Raw genomic sequence first — 19,552 nt, 5'->3', positions numbered from 1 at the left:
TGTTTTGCTTAATTATAAAGCGAGAGAAGAAAAATCAATTAAGAGGTAAAGTTAAAACAGCTGTGGAAATCATGAGCTTTGGGTTCTTCTCATTTTCCTGCTGATTAATGTTTTATATTGTGAGTCACCTCTGTGAATGCTGGCCAATGTGATGCATCAAACTGCTTTTATAATCACTGATTTAAAGTATTTGTAACTACGCTGACATTGTGAGGTGCTTTATTAAAGTCAGTTGTGATACAAATGTTTGTATCACTGTTCTCGAGTGCCAGTTAGCATTTGGAAATACCATGTGACAAGCTCCAACTATTTTTATCAGTATTTAAAATTTGTACTGGTGATATTCCCTATTTGGAAAACAAAACCAGTTCCCAGCTAAAACAGCTTATAATTGGTTCTAGTTACAGCTTTGAACTAGCAGTGGAACTGCTTTGATCAAAACAAGTAAGGAAGGCAGAAACAGTTACAGCATATAAATTTAAAGCATTTTAATGCTTGAATTAGTCAGACTGAGTGCATTGAACTGCGTGAAAGTGTCTCATTGCTTCTAAATTTGTATTTTTAAAACGAGGAACGTGTCATTTCAAAATGGTGCTAACTTCATTTTAATCCTTTTAACAATGTAAAAGGATGTGTAAATCATAATGCACTTAAATGCCACAGGAGAGGAAAGTTCTGCGTAATCTGTGATTTTATAATGAAAAAACAATAAGAACAAGTTGGTTTTTAATTAAACTAAAAGTGATGTTGCATGGCAGCTTGTAGCTTTCTAAGGCAACAATCAGAGCATCAGATTTCTCTGTTTTATTGACACGAATCATTAACTATCTCATTTCAGATACAACACATGTCCAGCAAAGCGCAAAAAGAGTGAAAAGCTTTTGTCCTCAGCAAGGGTATACATTTAAACAACATTTTCCTTTACTAACAGTGGGGAATACATGACATGAGACAGGATTATCTTCTAAAAAAGATCTTTCCCTACTTCAGGCGCATGATGTGAGTTAAGGATAAGATATCCAGTTTCCCTTATCCAGGATACAATACTTCATACATTCTGTTTTTTTTTCTTTTTTTTCTTCAAAGAGGTGAGAGCTAGATAGATTCCTCCTACACAGTCCAAATAAACAAGTACAGAGAGGCGATAACGACGCCAACAGTTACAGTGATACAAGAATAATTGAAAAGAACAAAGAACAGAAAAAGAAATAACAAATAAATAAAAAAAATACAAAACTAAATAGAAAGAAGCAGGAAAAAGTAAATCTTGCAAATCCTCAAATCCCAAAGGGGTTTTTGCTTACTCCCCCTCCCACCTGATATCTTTCCCTTTATTTATTTATATTTTTTTATAGTATCATACAGCTAAAGACATTCAGAAGAGCAGACCAGAGTGATAGAAAACACTCATGCAAAGAAAGCCTCCACACATAGTCACCAACACAGGAAAAAAATCAGATTGAAAAACAGCGCTGTCAACAGTCAGTGCCTTCAGGTCTTTTAGATGATGTTGTTTTTCTACAGACTTTAGATTTGCTACTGTACTTGATAAAAACAAGATGACAGATTGCCTCCATTAGGCTAAGTCTTCTGTCTAGAATGACCTCCTTTGCTTTTGTCCACAGGACCTGGGGGTCCCACAGTTTATTAGTAACAGTCTTTGTTTCGGGACCCCCATCGACCGGAAGAAAAGTTCATCTTAGAGGATTTCTGCAGAAGATCTTAAGCCGCAGGAATGAGCTTAGGTTGATATTCCATGATATAAAAAAAGGCGTGATTTTTTTTTTCTCTTCTTCTTCATCTTCTTCTTTTTTTGGCATCTGTTGTCATTCTTTTGAGTCTGATAAATGTTCTACTTGTACAATCATTATCGATACGACAAACAGTTAAAGAGTTTCATTCCAAAACAAACTGCCTCCAAGAAAATGGTAGCATCTATAAAAAAAAGGGGGGGGGGGGGGGGGGGGGGGGGGGAATCTACTAAGAGTAACTATTAAAATCAGAAGTCATATATTTACAAAGAAGTTTAGTTTTTGTTTTTTGTTTTTTTCCTTACAATCAGTTTTGATTTAGTGATATTAACTGATATAACGTTTTTGCTTTTTTAGCTATATCACATTTTGGAATGAAACCCTTCGTTTTTAGATTTTTTTTTTCTTCATATGCACATTCAAACCATTTTGCATTCATAGATGATGTAGTCTCTGAGGTTTTTTATTATTTTATAAATAGATTGGCCTTGCCATATAGTCTTTCTTTTTCTTTGCAGATACCATTTTGAATATAGTGAGATTTGTATACAGACAGTCTTTATTTATGTTTTAGATCCATCTCCATTACAGTTCCTCTGAGCGTATGACATGGAACAGTGTCACGTTATAGAGGACCTGGTGGCCATTGTTCCAAGCATAGAGGGCACGGTCACGTGGGTTGTAGTCCAGCATGGAGATATGCGAGTACTTATTCTGGAAAGCAATGTCAATGTACTCGTAAGTAGAGGAGTTGGTGGAGTAGGCGTAGTAGACCTTGGTGCCTCCTGAGTAGCCGTTGGTGACATAGAGCGTGCCACAGATCATAAAAGACTCACCAGCACTCCTTTTGGGGTGGTTGGTGGTCCAGCTCTTGATAATCTGTAGAGTGTTGGGATTCAGCTTGCTGACAACAATATTGCCTGCATTCTGGTTGGTGGCGTAGACAGCCCACAGGCCTCCCTCATCCACCATCAGATCAATGTCTGAATGGCCTCCCCAGGCGTAGTGATACGCATTATTAAAACCCGCGTAGTCGAGCTGCCGGGATTTGCTGATGGACGAGGTGCGGAAGTCAAACTTGATAATGACGTGGCTCTGGAATTTGTTGAAGTAGATGGAACCATTGTAGACCACCTGACCTGTGCCTGACCACGGGTGGGGCAGCCTGTGGGACGTGAAGTTATCCGACGTCATGAAGTCATGCATAGACTTGTACTCCCGCACAAAGCGGTTGTTATGGTAACCATCCATGTACCAGACCTAAACATCATGACAAGAAAGAGACAGAGGAATCAGAGCGAAGCACAACATTACCGCAGAGCTCAAAATCTCATCATTTGTCGGTGTGCCCTTGTGAGTATCTGAATCTTGTATGCAGATCACACATGGAATAAATCAAATCACACTATCAACAGGCATTCCAATTAAGTAAGCGCTGAGACTTCTTCAGGGAGCAAATTAGGCTGAGATCCGGCAGCTCCTGAGTACAAACAGTTCAGAAGACAGATGCAGGATGGCAAACATCATGTCCCATAGGGGTAATGCCCATCATTCCACATAAAAGACCTGTCTCTGCTGCTTTTACCCAGCTTTCCGCTGGTCACTGCGGTGGAGGGTATCCTAGAGCTCCTCCATCTCACTGGGACTGATACTCCTGAAGTACATCCTGTGTGACTGACTTAGAATAATTCATATCAAGGAAGTATGTCTCAATGACTAAAAATAAATAAATAAGGTAAGGAGGCTAAAAGATAAAAAGAAGTGGAGACCTGTCAGATTCTGTCAATTATACTCAGTTCAGTGCAGCACATCTTTGTCCTGTTCATGATTTTCAGCAAAAAAAATTGCCCTTCCGCATGCTAAATACAACCTTAGTCAGCGGCACTTTGGCTGATGAGAAATTTTTCAGAAATATGCACCTATGCTGTCAAAACAGTTATCTTGCATGAGGTACTGTCCTGCATGCTGCTGATTCTTCAAGTTTACTTTCAAACTTTTGTCTCTTAAATTCTCTCATAGATCTAGAGCAGAAAACAGATGTTTTTTTTTTGTTTTGTTTTTTTTTTCCAGTTCCTCCCCCACTTCCTTGTCTAATGCATCTTCTTGTGAAAATCATATTGATTTATTCTTTGCATTTTATTTAAATGGACCATAGTCGTGTGGGAAGAACCATTAACTAAGCCAACAGATGCCCTGCAATGCAAAAGGAAATGAGATGCCATCAGCTGGTAAACAGCAGAGATCAGTTTACATGGGAAGTGATTTTATTTCTCTATGGCTTTCTCCTTAAAAGAGGTCAACTATGGCTACAGGGTTGTACAACTTTTGTGTAGCAGATTAATAAGCAAATTATGAATGCGAGCACAGAGAAAGTTTAGGGTTTTAACTTTTTCTTCCAGTTTGTTCTTGTCAAACATTAACAGGCTGTAACTACTTCAGATGTTGATGCTGTTTAGAAATTTAGAACATATGACAGAAGTAGTTATCTGAACTAACACAGTAAAGAAGAAGGCTATCATGCTTAAACCTTTAAAGAAAATGTTGAGACACTGAGGTGATCCGTAGAGCTGAAAAGAAGGTTAGTGTCCACTCTTGTTTCTGTTCTCAGGGGGAAAAAAATCAACCTTCACTCCCACAACTAATAAATTAGCAATGGTTGGAGGTATTTTATCCTTTCCAGCACAAGATTAAACCCAGCATGTCAATTTTAACATCTTGTCCCAGTGTTCTTTATGCAAAATAGCACGTAATGTATTACCTATTGCAAACTTAATCCAACCTGATCAGAAATGCACAACTTGTTTTCCTACTTATTTCTAGCTCCCACATCCTACTCCTGAGGTAAATGTACAGTCCAGTCTCAGGATAAAATGTGTAATAGCTGAATAAGTTTCTACATGTCCAAGACTTAGTCAATGTTACAAACCATTCGCAAGTGAAAGCAGGAAGTAAATAGAAAATTGCAATGAGAATAAAAACAAAAAGGCGTCTTAAACTAGCAATCTCCTACACAAAAGAGTGGGCATTATAAGTTACTCAGCTATTTTTAGTAGAAACATTGTAAGTTGGACCAACTCCACCATGTCTCTGTCATGAGAGCAGGTTTAGATCAGAGGAAAGGGGTGTGTGTCTGAAAGGTACCTATGTGGATGTGTGCTGTACATACCCGTGTATCCCCTTCAGGTGCCAGAGGATCAGTCATCCAGGAGCCAAACCTGGATCCAGACGTCTTGATTGTCATTGGATCACTGATGCCCGTCAGTTTGCCGCAAGCTGCAAGGAAAGAAGTGAGATGGGAACATCTGCTACAACACCCCTTTGGGTATCTAGCCTAATTCAAACTCTGCTGCAGAGGAATCACTTGTATTTACTTTAAATCCAAATTAATTTGCCTGAAGAAAGAGGGAGTTCGGATCCTCGTTCCTATGTATCTGCCTCCTGTTTTGCATGATGAACTCTCCAAGAGTTGCTTATTATTCAGTTCACACATGCTGATCCATTTTACTGTCTGAGTGTAGACATATGAAGATGTGAAAAAAGTGGTAAACCTCTGTGTATTCTGCTCCTGTGTGAAACTTGCAGGCTGACATTGTGTTAATTAGTGTTGATGGAGGTGCGAATGTAAATTTGAAAAATCTAACACTGAGTTCTCTGTCTTCTCTGTCAGAGAGCTGGTGAGATTAGCGTAGCCTCTCTAATTTGGACAGGCAGAGATAAGAGACACGGTTTTAAGAAATAATCATTTCCAGACCATCCATTTGTTAAACTGTTTTTTCACATCTTTTTCACAGACAAAGGTCAATGAGATGATCTTGAAAAGTTTATCTAATCACAAGGATGGAATGAATCGGTTTAATAAGCTAATTCAAAGAGTAGGACTGTGACGACTGTTCATTTGAGGTTTTCATTAGTGTTTTTCTCTGCAAAGCGTCTCTTCCATTAGTCCCTTTTGTTACAGCCCTATTACCGTTTGTGTTCTTCAATGCCGTTAAAAGCCATGTTATTTTGTATTCATACAGTTTAGGTCTTTTTTTTGCTTTGCTTTTTCTACTTAGTAGACACACATTAATTTGTCTTACATTACCTAACTTGTGGCTCTCTTTTGGCGCATTTGTGTGTGTGTGTGTGCGCACACAGCATATGTTGTGCCTATGAGAGTGTGTGGACATTGCACCTCAGCTGGAGCTGACAGATAAACACATGGTCACATGAGCAGTATATACTATTTCTAGTTTGGACTGAGTCCCTTACGTAACCCTAACTGGGATTACAGTCTGCATTAATACATTGGCAGTTGATTTATTTATTTATTTTTTCTAATCATGCCTCTATCTTTAGTTGACCATTACTATTGTAGGTTGCCAGTGGGCAGACTGATGGATCTGCATTCTGGAGATCCACATAGGGTCTAATCCTCTTTTGGCCTGAATTTGCTTGGCCTGAATCAGAGGGCAGGGCACATTGAAAACCTAATGGGAACTGAAGCTGATGAAAAGAAAAAAAAAAAAAAAAAAAAAAAAACAAGAGACCATCATATCCCTCAAAATCAAAATGTGGTTTTAGAAATAATGAGTTATGAGAAATTTTGGTTATTTAATATTCCGCCCTGCAATGAGCTTCTTTCAGTGGTTTGATTGGTTGAAATTAGACTCCACTGAGAGAAGAATTTACAAAAATATCCACAAAAGCGTCTGTAAATATATTTTTGGATTACCTCGTCATGAGTGTTTAATGTTATGGAAAACTACTTTAAAGGTTTGTTTCTTTCTTAGGCTATCCTGATCCAGTTAAAAGCTCAACTAACAACAATCCAATCCAAGTAAAATCATTCTTTAATTTGCCTACACAATAAAAATAGAAGAAAAGACTGAAGATGAGGCTGTTTGTAATAAGATCAAATTCACTGAAGAAATGGAACATATAAACAATGATAGCAGAGCAGGTAGCTGAGGTATTAATGTGAAGGAGTGACCTTCCTGCTCCATTCATCAGTGTTTTTGTGTGCAGCAGCTGGATTTGCCTGAAGCTCTCTGTGCCTCCACATTGCAGTGTAACAGCACTGGGAGATTTATTTATTTGATTATTGCCCAGCAAGCTGGCATGTCCTCTTGATCGATGGCTATTGTGTCCCAGCAACCACTGGGCTGTTAGTCTCTCTGGCACAAAACAGCTTGAAGGACAGCTCTGTTGAGACTCTAGTTACTCTCTTTCACCTTTTCTGTTTGTCTTCACTTTCTCCTTCACAACACCACCCTGTATCACTTGTTCCCATCCATTACTCGCAACTAGAATTTATACTGCCTCCTCCATTTTTCTAATGTTGTTCTTTCTCCTTTTTTTTATGCAAATGTGGCTTGTGACCTTCGCTAGTTTAATCTGAGTGGCGGTAGTGTGCTGGAGTGTATTTGTGTGCACTATGCATGAGTGCCTCTGCTTTCGTGTGAAGATGAAAGGGATAGCCACCCTCTGTTCTGCCTGAGCAAGTCTCACTGGGTGACCTCGCCTTCATCGCATCTGATCTTGCACACACACTCTAGTCAAGTCCCTGCTCTCCTGTCTTTGGCAGCCTAACCACAGACATGAGGAGTGGTGTGTTCACTGAGCTGGGAATGAAAACATGGGATGGGTTCTGGCTCCATGCCAGTAGAATAAGCATGTGTGTGCAGACAAAAATAAAATAAAAATGACACAAGAAGCAGTTGGTGAGAAGAGATTATGTTTGTACCTTTTCCTGACTTTTTTTATATATTGAATTTAACTGCAATCACTGTGTGATAGTGGAAATCAAAGCTTTCCACACGGAACAACGAGCATTGTATCCAAAAGCATTTCCCAATTTCTTTCAGTCATCTTGCACTGTGAATAATTTGAAACAGGGACACAATATACCCGTGATGTGCCGCATGTAAGTGTCTTTGCTCTTGTAATATATCTTAGTCACCATGTGGGTGTGCATCTATTAGCACTGTGGGCTGTGACAGAGGTGTGAAGAGACTGAGACAGGGGCTAAAAGCAAAGATAGGACTCAGATGAGAACTATCAAGCCAAAGACACGCAAGTGTTGAAGCCCTCTTTATCTGCACATTGCTGTGGTGTTCGGGGGGAAGCAACACTAGATTAATTGAAATGTCCCATTTGGTGGCACTTTGTTTAACCCCCTTCTGATATTAACATGTCTTTTTTTTGTGAGTATTTGGTAAAACAACCTAAATCCTTACATAAAAAAAGGCTCCTTCCTCTCAAGGTATATTTTACCCTCAACATCTTAAAATCACCTTGTTTGGAGTCAATGTTTTTGTTTGGTTTCCAAAATGAATGCTTAGTGTTGGTGTTGCTTTCCAGAAACTTGAACCCTTATTGAAATGTAACCTCAGATGCTTCTTCCTCTCACAAGCTCAATTATCAGTGTATGTTGACAGTGTAAATACAGATCAATGATACCATAAAATATAACTTTTTATGATATTTTGATTCATTTTTGTCTCTGAAAAATGTATTTAGTAGAGCATCAAAGCCACACATGATGTTCCTGTATAATGTAATATTTTATGTATAATGGGAATATGCCTCTGGATATCTTTCTGGCCAGTCATGACATATGAAGTCAGTGTTTGTGCATGCACATGTTTGAAGGGAAGTGTGTGTTAACAACTTTCTGTGCCTACCTAATTTTTGCATGCATGCTCGGAGTCTCTCCTCAAGATTTGACACTCTGTTGTGGAGCTCCTCGTAGTCATAGGCACCCATCTCCTCCTGTAGTTCGCTTAGAACTGACGTCAGATTCTGGACCTCCTCCTTAAATTGCAATACCAATTTGGCATCGGCTTTGTACTCCTCCAACACTGGTATCAACGGTCTAATCTCGTCCATTTTCGCTTTAATGGCCTGAAAGGATTAGAATAAGCTCGGTTGAGTGTCATGCGGGACAAAAGGAGACCCGCAATCCATAAAAGAAAATTAAAGAAGAAGAAAAAAAAACACCTGTCTAAGCCTGGCTACACTAACTCTATCCTGCCTCTTTGCTGTTTGTGTCCATGTTCAGTGTTTGTGTGTGAATAGCTGTGTTTTGTCTGTGCAAGTGTGTGTCAAACAAACCCGAAGAATATTCTCCACCCGCTGGACGAGCAGAGCAGGTGGCTCCGTCCCGACAGTGAGCAGCCGTTAAAAAGCAAGCCCTCGGTACACTGACAACAATTGGGAAAGCTCTTTATTGGTCATCATTGTTTAAAATGCAACATCGTATTAAGGGTTACATGCTTTTACATGTCACACACAACAAAGTGTCTCGAATTTTACGTTTATAGTTTTACGAAGAGATTTGTTGAGTAACCAAATATGCATAGACAAAAGCCAAAGGAAAATAAAATGAATAACAGCAATTAATAATAAGAAGAATAAGAATAGAATAATAAATCATGTATTTACGCTTGGAAAAAGCTTTTAGATGGAAAACTTTGACAGCAGTAACATGCAGGAAGAGATCAGTGGTGGGTTGGTTTGGGAGAAGGGTGGGGTCTCTTAGTCTTAATGGTGCTAAAAAGATAAATTAACTGTTTGACGCCCAAAAACTCTCAGTACTGTGGCCCAGTTCAGGGGAATCTGGAATTGACCTGCCTCTTCGTCCCTGTGGCTCTCTTTACATGTCTTAAAGTTAGCCCTGCAAGCAAGAAAATGACAAACTGTTGACAGGGGCTAAAGCTTGCTAACCTAACTAACAGACACACAGAGGCACACACACTTAGTATAATGCACTTAGACATGTTACAGTAAATTGCACACATGCACTGAACATGGCGTGGCAGCGTGAGGATTTGTGCATGCAGAAATGACAGGGGCACATACACATATTACTGCAGGTAAAATGGTATGAACATGTTTTTGATTTTGTGCTTAATGCTGCTGTAAAAATACACCTTTCTTGCACTGGGCATTTGTCAGATGTTTAAAAACACACTCTTAAAGCTAAAATTTTATGAATAATTTCTCAATTATACTTTTTCAACTAGTTTCTGTTTCTTACATGCGAGGAAAATTCTTTTTTCTTCTCTTTTTTTTTTACCTTTTCTCTTTTTGTTGCACAAATGATCCACTTAAATTATCTTGAAACTTTTTGCTATTTTTCTGACTTTTTAATAAAATGGTAATGACTCATTGAAATAAGATGGAAAACAAATGGATTGAGTAGTAGATTAAATGTTTTAGATGTAAAGTATAGGAACTGTGATTGTAGAAAAACACTCATTGTATTAACAGTTTCCAAAGAATTCTATTGAATTGCATAATATTTTAATTCAACTGACCCATGAACTCTTGTGAAAACGTATCTTGAGTTCCTCCAACAAAATATTATTAGATATAATTAAGCGTCCTTGTTTCCCAGCTGATTTAAGATTCCCTCTAAAACCTACATGTTTGTTTTTAGGTGAGTTACTGCGGATTATGCTTCTGAATGTGCAAAGCCAAAGTGTTACATAACAGCTTGAGTGTGATAACTTGAGTCTTCTGTAATTGAACTGAATTCTGATTTTTTTCCAATTATTAGGATGAAACTTATTAAAATATGAGGATTTTAATTATGCCACACTTTTCAGCCATATGTGATGGCACCCAAACTGAGAATTTTATCATAAATAGCTTAAGTTGCAACATCTGACCAACTATCTTTTAATGAGCCTATTTTGGCTTTAACATCATGGACATGGGTGGAAACAACACACCACAGTTGTAGGCACATTTTGGACTGGCTGAATGAAAGGGAGTGCCAAATAATTGGGAGAAGATGATGTCATTGAGCAACATCACCAACAGAAAGATCCTTAAATCCGCTAACCAACATGCTGCAGAGTTTAGAAAAACAGATGCAGCAAAAGTTCTTGCTTTTATAAGATCCATCCTTTGCATAAGGAATAAAAATGTGATTAAATGTTACAATCTTCAGCACAAATGCAATGTTTTTCTTTTTAAGGTGTATAAACTGAGGTTAAGACATGAGACAGTTGAGTTGTTATTTGCAATTATCTGTCAGACAATCACCAAATCAAATGTCATGATGTTGATGTAATCGTTTACTTTACGTCTTCAGGCATGCATTATGGATCTCTTGGTATGCAGCACAAGTAGTTCAGGCAATTTTTTATTTTTTTCACAGTGGAAACACTCAAACACCAACATGATGTGCTGTTAGTAATGAGCTACAGAGCAGCTATGAAGGAATGGCAGACAGATCAATGGCTTTAAAAAAAAGAGAAAACATTTCTATACCTTGTATTGCTTGGCAATGTTCTGCTTGTGGTTCTCCTCCACCTGCCTGAACTTGGTCTCCAGACCACGGAGCTGAGTTTCCATCTTCTCTACATACTGCAGATCCCTCTGGGTACGCTGGTCCAGCACCTGGATGGACTGGGTCATATTCTGGACCTGGGATGCCATACATATACATTAGCCTGAATAATTTACTAACTCTCCTACTTTCACATGGTGTAATTAGAGTGTTAGCTGTAGAGAAAATGCAACAGGCTTGCAATATGTTGTTTTTGGCTTGGCCATTCATGATTCACAAACTCTGATATTGGGCCAACTAGTCAGGGGCCTGAGACACATGGTGCAAGTGTAGAATGCATACTGTTACGACATTTGTTTTCTACAAAACTGTTTTTACAACACAAAATCTTTAGAATTCTTCCATAAAGAATATTTTATTATGTCTGCATGCTCTGGCTACTTTTTTTTTTTTTTTTTTTTTTTTTTAGCTAATTGCATTATTTTGGATATTCTTAATTTTTCCATCAAACTCAGTTATTTATAAATGTGCTCTGTTTGTTAAATGGGGTAGACATTGCTCCCAGTAGGAGTATTGAGCTGGATTGCATCATTAGATATGTTGCTCTGGGTGTGTGGAGTTCAACAGAAGCTCAGTCAGTGTTCAGCTCCCATGATGCCTTAGGTTTCCAGGGAGCTCATTAGAGCATGATTCTATTCTTATCCAACAGGCAGATAGGTGACTGGGTGACCACAAACATGGTTAAGCTTCTATGTGTGCAAGCATGCATTGGTGTGGGAAACTATAATAATAAAAAAAAAGATTAAAAAGATGGGTACCCTGTGCATTGTGTGACTTTGATTGCTGTTGCCGGTAGTTAACCAATAATTACCTTCTCCAGCAGCTGCCTCAGTTGTTTGGTGCGGGCATCCCGCGAGCACATTGATTGCTGGGGCGCCACCACAGTGCAGACACACCTTCCCTCGCTATCCTGGGCAGAACTGTACACCTGCCATGACTCCTCTGGGTTTGCTGGTAACACCTGAATACAAAAGGGGTGAAAAAAAGAAAACAAAAAATTAAAAAGGTCAATGGTTATTCTCGAAAATTTGAAACGTAGGTAAGGAACTAGGTCAAAAAATGGAAAAGGGACTTTGAAATGGGACAGTACAACTTTTTCCGCTTTAAAGTGTTTTGATGCAAAAGCTTCATAGTGTAGACACCACCATTTGGACACCACGGGTCACCAGGCTCCACCCATTTTATCCATGAACACTGAATATTTTAAAGCCAGGCAGAGAAAAACGCACCCAGTGAAAAACCCCTGCTATTCACACTATTCAGGAGATTGAGGGTGTGTTGAAAGCTCGGATATGTGAGAAGCGTGACGTCAGAATTTGAGACATAACCACCTCATTTAACCTACTGATGAGATAAGTGTGAGGGGGTGGGGGGGGGCGACTTTGGGAGAGATATACATTACTGCATTAGCGATAAAAATGAATGGACAGACCTGCTGATTGCTGCAGTTAGTAAGAACAAGTGACCTTACAAAATCTAAGAGGAGCATTCACAGCGACTGTCTGTCAGTTGAATTATCCAGAAGGGGATGTGCTTACGAGACGAAGAATTACTACTGTGCACCTGTCTAATCTGTACTCACTGCAAAAATGAATAAATAAAAAAAATGCCTTTCGTACATGTAGAAATATCCCTTTAAAATATCACATAAACATCAGCACATTCAGTTTGCAGCCTGAATTCATTTATTATATATTTTGCTTTCACTGCTGTAATTATTGCTTTCTTCTATGTGACAGCGCGCAGGAGGGTAACATCAAAACGCTTCATTTGGACTTTGCAGTTTTGGCTTTGAGCGCCTCTCTCATTCACACATTTACACACACTCAGATCGTGAAAGGAAGAGCGGATCCCGCCGTTTCAGAGGGTGAGTTATACCCTGCACGACTCAAATTTCTCATTTACACGAACACCAGTAAATAAATAAATAAATAAATAAATAAATAAATAAAAATAATAATCAACTCTCTACTTGGTGCAAGCGTCTGGTGTCCCAACAGGATGTTGCTGGGGTCGGAGGAACATCAAGCGCAAAAGGAAGTCTATTAAGCCCCATCCAAGTCTTTACTATTGCAGGGGCATGACATGAATCTCTACTCTAAATTATGGGCTACCTTATGAGCATGATTTTATTGCAATGCTCTACATTTCTTTAGTATAAAAAAGAAGCCACAGGAAATCTGTGAAACTTACTCCTGTGCTCCGGTCTGGGTACCCTCCCTGTGCCGCCGTTAGCCTGGTGGTATTCAGCCCCACCAGAGAGGGGAGGGTCTGCGACATCCAGTTGGTGATCATCGCCATGGTGCTCAGCACGACTCCGATCTTCAGCAAAGGTACCGTCATCTTTGCGCTCTAATCAGATTTTTTCTTTCTTTTTAATTTGATTTAATCCTTCTTCATTCTACAGACTCCGGAGAAAAATAAGGAAGGCGAGTCATGTTGCCCAGAGCATCTTGATGTCTCAACCGGGACTTCGGATCGTCTCGTCTTTTCGTGGACATCTCCAAGGGAACCACTGTCAGATGCGACAGAGTGGACCGAGACAAGAGGATCGGGACAGAAACAAAGCTGTAAAACTGGGCCCACTGTGGGACAGAAGGGCGTGAAAATCGAAAGCAGCAGCTGGAAACGTCCTCTGGATAGCTCCTCTTTCTCCGTTGTCCCGCACACTGCTGCCTTTCCAGTTCAGCTTTACTATCTGGTTCACCCGACGGTCCGCCTCCTGACTTGGTGCGCTCTGATTAAGTGCCACTGACTACACACGCAGGCGGATTCAAATGGATGTGAGGAGGAAGGAGGAGGTACTACGATCTCTATAGCGCCAGACGCAATGATGTCAGCTAGGTTGGGGTTCGTTTATTCTAATAGCATCTTGGACTGCGCCTGAGTCGTTCATAGCTGCCCGACACCGACTGTCCCCTCAGGGGATGACAATGAGCAGTGCGGTTGAGGTCAGCCTACTATGATGCTGAGAGATTATTTATAGCAGACAATGAAATTGTTCTCTCATCCTCTAGATGCAAGCCTCTTCGGGATATGCACTGTAAAAGCTTGCTATGTAAAAACTGTCCCTGCAACATATATAACTACACAGCCCACATGACAATCACCAAAAGACACTCGCAGGATGTGTAACAAAAGGCAGTGAGATGGCAGGGCACATGGAATGTTTTAATGGTGGATGCTAGAATGCTTTCAGCTTTAACAAAAGGGTGAGTTTTTTATTCGTGTGACTCTGGCGCCATCGTGTAGCTGATCTTGGTGTTGCTGGAATCCGATGAGCAGGGTTCATAAAAACGTGACTTTTTGTTAATGTATTGTGCATTTTAGGTGCATTTGCAAGTGTTGTGATGCATGCTTTTCTTTAATCTTTCAGAGTAGGTATGAGTAGTTTAACAGAACCAGACAATTTATTTGTCCAGAGCTTAAATCTAAAGCAGGCTTATGGGTTAAAGCTCTGACATTTGTGATAGAATTGCAGTAATGCATGACACATGAGGTCTCCAAAACCCCAGACTTAACTCTGAAGCAAAGGCTGTTAGTTATAACGCATTTCTTTAGTAAACAAGAACTGATGCAGTTTGTGCAAGCTGCACACTGTTCCATGTCTTCTAAATCATCTTCCCTTTTCTTGCCTTTATATCTTTGACATTTACAGTATATGATCCTTTAAGGTGGAAATTTACTGCTATGGTGGCTTCACATGTCAATGCGAGGTATTGGCAGGACGTAGCTCATCGCTGTGCCCTGCTGTCCAGTCTGTGTGACTTGCAGGTAATGAGCAACAGTTTAGTACAGCACAGCATGAGTCTAATTAAACAGTTTTAAATGAATATGGAGAAGTGTTGATCCCATATGGTTTCAAAACCAACCCACCTTTAATGTGAAATACTTGAGATTAAACAATAGCGAATATCACACTTATAAAATATAAAAAACAATAAAAAGATTATCCAATGGAAAAGATACATGCAATATAAAAGATTATGCAATCATATCAACCAGACTTTCAAAGATTTAGAAGTGCTCTGTTGCACCTATTACACAAGGATCAAGAGGCTACAAAGAACTCAAATATCCAGATAAAAATGGGCACAGTATCTATGAAATCTTGCAGTTTAAATAAAAGCATGTCAAAGAGATGCCAATGAAATTACACAGCAATTTTCAACAAGTAGTTTGTGTTGCATTAGTTTAATTCCAGTATTTTCACCTTTAAAAATGAATAATAAGGTGTCAGTAAAAAGTATGTATTTATCTAAACAAGAAAGCCGAAACATCTAATAATAAACATCAACAAAGACCAACAACATTATAAAAACTGATCATAAAATTTCATTAAAGCAGTTTTTTTTTTTTACTGGACCATTGGGCTGTACTGAGAGTTTTTATACTGTACACAGTTGGATAACAACAGTGTCACATTCAGTATTTGGTGTTTTAAGTGTTCATGAGGTAGTGAAAAATCTCATTTCTAGCCTGGAAGTGTGCTGGAAAATGCTCCGTACCTCCACCTACTCCTCATCTGCACCCTCTCTCTCTCCTTTGCTTTGTCACTTAGCCAGACGTACTGAATAATAAATAGCTTCAACCCCAGCTGCCAATCACACCATGCAGATTGGAATGCAGTTTAACTTCCCCTCAGTTTCCCACATAAAAGCAGGCTCATTCATTTATCCGTTTACTTTTTTATCTATTAATTTATCTATTTATTTATGTTTTTATCTAGCCATTTTTTGTGTTTTTTTTAATGTTTTTTGAATACTGTTAAAATAACTTGAGCAGCATTGGAGTGGAGACTCTGCCAAGGTAATCCTCAATCTAATATAAAAAACAAATCTCCTATTATGCATGCAGCCTGAGAGCGCTGCAGGTATGTTACAGCTTTTTTTGTTGTTGTTGTTTTAGTTGTTTGTCTAAATTTTCTAGGATGATTGTTTGCAGGGTGATTATTAGGTTGCATGGCTCTGGCAGTGCCATCTGTTTTGTCAGGTGTCAGTGAGATACTTAGGTTGTGGGCCTGCAGCCATGGGGGAGCAGCTCTGTGAGGAGCAGATGCCACTCTGGCTGCTTACTATTCTTTTCAATGTGAAATAGTGTAAAAACTGCCAAATCCTTCAGCGGAGGGGGACAGCAGTGAATGACTGAGGGCGGGATGAATGAGGCGAGGGTGATGCTAATCAGACGTCTCACTGCTCTTGCAGGCAGATGTTAAGAAAAGTTGAGCTCCCTTTACGCTGTCTGAAACTGTGTGAGACTATTTGGTTAATGCGGTCATTAAGAGGGCATCGTTGTTAAACATCAGAGGTCAATGCTTTACTGCATGGGTGGTTTTTTTCTGATGAGTAATCTGGCAGTGAAAGGCATTCTTTTCTGTGCAGATACAGCTTTCGCCTTCTATATCTGGCTTCAATCTCAGATGAGATGTGGAGATGCCTGGCTTTCCTGCAGTGAAATGTTCTGTAGGTTTTAAATGGCAGGGGTTAGCAAAAATAGAGCCTGTCGGTGTATCTTGTCATTCTGTTCTCTTGGAAAGCAGCAGACATGCAAGGTTCTGGACTAATATCGACTTACCTTCAAGTACATGACACACATTCTTAAAGCATCAGAGAGAGACAGACACGGTAACGTGGGCCATGACCTGTACAGAGCAGGACTCGAACCAACTGTCACAAAACCCTAAGTGAAACCAGCTCGCTTTTCCACTCCCCCCCCCCCCCCCCCCCCCCCCCCCCCCCCCCCCCTCATGGCATCCATCAATCTATGAAGCTGCCCTGCACAATGTGTCCATTTCAGATTAGAGACTGCAGGATAACTATGTGAAAGGTTATTGCTTTAATCAAAATGCAATTCCACATGAATGTCAGAAGCAGGCTGTTGATGAAAACCATAAAAAAAACTCTCCATTCTCATCAACTGATTTCTGGAATATTTCTATCAAAGCAATGTTCTGCAAATATTGTTCTGACAAGTTAGTTATCATAGCAAGCGACACACAGCAAACTATTTTACACCCATTTTATTGAGTTTGAGACGTGTTATATAGTGGGAACAGAATTTATTGATGGCCTCATGCTCTACATTTGACTTTTTTTCTCTTCTATTTTTTTGTCTTCAGCTACAACTGTGATCGAATTTACACTACAGAGAAGACAATGAAATATGAGTTTCTATTCAAGCAAGGGGAATTAAATAATAGCATTCTTCAGTTCAGATGTGTCAGGGCCTGGCAGTAAATAAATTCACCCTCCCTGGCATGACAGCCTAATGTTTATGATGTGATGTTTATGGCTGCTGTGTAGCAGGTAATTTCAGTAAACAATCCCACATATGCATCCTATTACCTGTCTCTTTTTTCCCATAGTGTTTCTGAGCTGACTTGCTTTCTATGATTGGATTCATTGTTTCTCTTCCCTAAACACAGGCACCAGCAAGGCACACTGTGGTCATTGGGCATGCTCAAAACACCCTCTACTGTATGAGACACGCTGCATTTGATTGTAGAGCCCTGATTTACAACACCAAAGAGCAGCAGCCCATCATTCAGTAATGGCCTTTATAGAGGAGGCTACAGGCAACATATTACAACAGAATAGTGCTGCAATTGATAAATAGGACTATTTACTAATGAGGAAATTGACCGATCATGCAATCTTCCCCCTTCATCTGGCCCGTTTGTCAACCCTGGTGGTGGAGATAGTGGAGTGGGGCTCTTCTGGATCTATCCGCGCCCGTCAAGCACAGTGTATTCACACCATGTAATCCCACCCGCTAATCTATTTAAACTGAGTAAAGGGCTAATTCACCGGGGTTTTCTTTTATGAGGCAACCTGGTAATCTCTATTCAGATCTGGAGCCAATTAAGCTCAAGATGTAGCTTTTACAACAAGAAGAGGGAGGATATAACAAAAAAAGGAAATAAAAAAGAAACCTACTTGGGTGAGTTCTGTGCCCATAAAGATGAGGAGAATCAGAGTCAGGAGCTTGCTCGCAGGCTGCATCTCTTGCCTCCGGTGTGTGTGGACCAGCGGTCTCACATGCAGATCGAGTCCCTTCGCGTCCCCCCGCACAGAAGCCTTTCCTCTCGGCTCTCTTTCTGCGCTGCAAGTCGCTCGATTCTTTAATTTTTGTAATGATCTTTTTATCCCTCAGCAGCCCGGTAGCAGATAACGGCAGATATTTTTCACGGAATCGTCTCTGTGCATATTTATTTCATACCGGGAGCCGATCTTCGGTGCTTCTACCCCGTCGGTCGTGGCCGCACTTATTTATAGCTACGATGGACTGTGGTGAACATTGGGCTCAACACGCGCTAACAGCTTCGTATACACGGCAGTAAACCTTCACTCTGATATTGGCAAAAGTTTACCTCCCCGCCTCAAGCTGCCGTGTAGCTCTCGATGAAAAAAAAGATGAGAGACGGCGCTGTTCATGGTGCTGAAAGCGGAAGTTGCATCGCCGAGAGAGGGAGATTCAAACTGGCAGACTCACAGAGAACAGCATCTCCAAGATGTGCTGCCAGGCAGTCTCCCACAGAAAGAAAGAAACAACATATTCCTTATAACAGCACGCTGGTTACAGTAAACAATCTTACAATGAAATTTATTCCATATAGTGACGAATAGAAAAACAAAATAACTTCAGGCTGGAGTTTGTTTTTACTTTACATCCATCATTTCGCAGGCTGGGATTAAGAATCACATTAAAACTTGTTTTATTCACCAGTTCAAAAGAAAGTAAAATAAATAAATACATGACACTTAGAATTACATTACAGACAATATGATGCATCACATTTAAATTAAAAACGTAATTGTATTTAATTGAAAACTGGTTTTGGTTTAGAAAGCCAAAGATGGCAAAAATGGCATCTTTCAAAGAGTTAATCTGTTTTTAAAACATATACATAATGGTTCCTTTTCTTTATCTCTTATGCATCATTGGTCATAATGTAGGAATTAACCTAAAAATCTTTTTTCCTGTTTGTCTTATAACTGTTCCTCCTTCTGGACCCAAGTTTCTGACAGAATAGCCCATCCTTACAGATTTAAATAAAAAAAAAAGTTTGTTTTAAAGTAAGAGAATATTTGCACACACACACACACACACACACACACACAGAGATATACATATATATATATATATATATATATATATATATATATATATATATATATATATATATATATCACAAATATTTCCATCATGTATCCAAAAAAAAAGAAAAAAGAAAAGACACACACTTTTCTACTTTTCTAGACACACAGTTACATGTGGTATTTATTTGTGTATTTATTTGTAACTTCCCCTCATTGATTAATGAAGAATTGTGTATTAGTTTCATTTCAAGACACTTCCTGTGTAAGGGTGTAGAGGTAGAGTTAAGTATGGATGATGTGTCAGCAGCTAAATAAACAGAATAGATAAATAGAATAGAAAAAATACAGTAAAATCTCTCATA

General features: G+C 39.4%; 1 protein-coding gene across 2 annotated transcripts; it reads right to left on the bottom strand.

The window, feature by feature from the left end:
* Window positions 1–789: 789 nt before the first annotated feature.
* Window positions 790–18,574, bottom strand: olfm1b (olfactomedin 1b). 2 transcript variants are annotated; one of them, XM_041970367.1, is made up of 6 exons: window positions 18,027–18,574; window positions 11,903–12,052; window positions 11,013–11,168; window positions 8,417–8,636; window positions 4,918–5,024; window positions 790–3,011 (listed from the first exon to the last, which is right to left on the bottom strand). In XM_041970367.1, exons 1-6 carry the CDS (start codon window positions 18,090–18,092, stop codon window positions 2,337–2,339), a joined length of 1,374 nt encoding a protein of 457 aa, XP_041826301.1. In that variant the 5' UTR covers window positions 18,093–18,574; the 3' UTR covers window positions 790–2,336. The 2 variants fall into 2 exon arrangements, with proteins under 2 accessions (XP_041826301.1, XP_041826300.1); XM_041970366.1 differs by lacking the exon at window positions 18,027–18,574 and adding an exon at window positions 13,285–15,828.
* Window positions 18,575–19,552: the final 978 nt, after the last annotated feature.

Source organism: Melanotaenia boesemani, chromosome 19 (genome assembly GCF_017639745.1).
Source record: "Melanotaenia boesemani isolate fMelBoe1 chromosome 19, fMelBoe1.pri, whole genome shotgun sequence".
Classification (NCBI taxonomy): domain Eukaryota; kingdom Metazoa; phylum Chordata; class Actinopteri; order Atheriniformes; family Melanotaeniidae; genus Melanotaenia; species Melanotaenia boesemani.
Note: the sequence above shows the minus strand (reverse complement) of the source record. Positions and strands in the feature narration are given on the sequence as shown.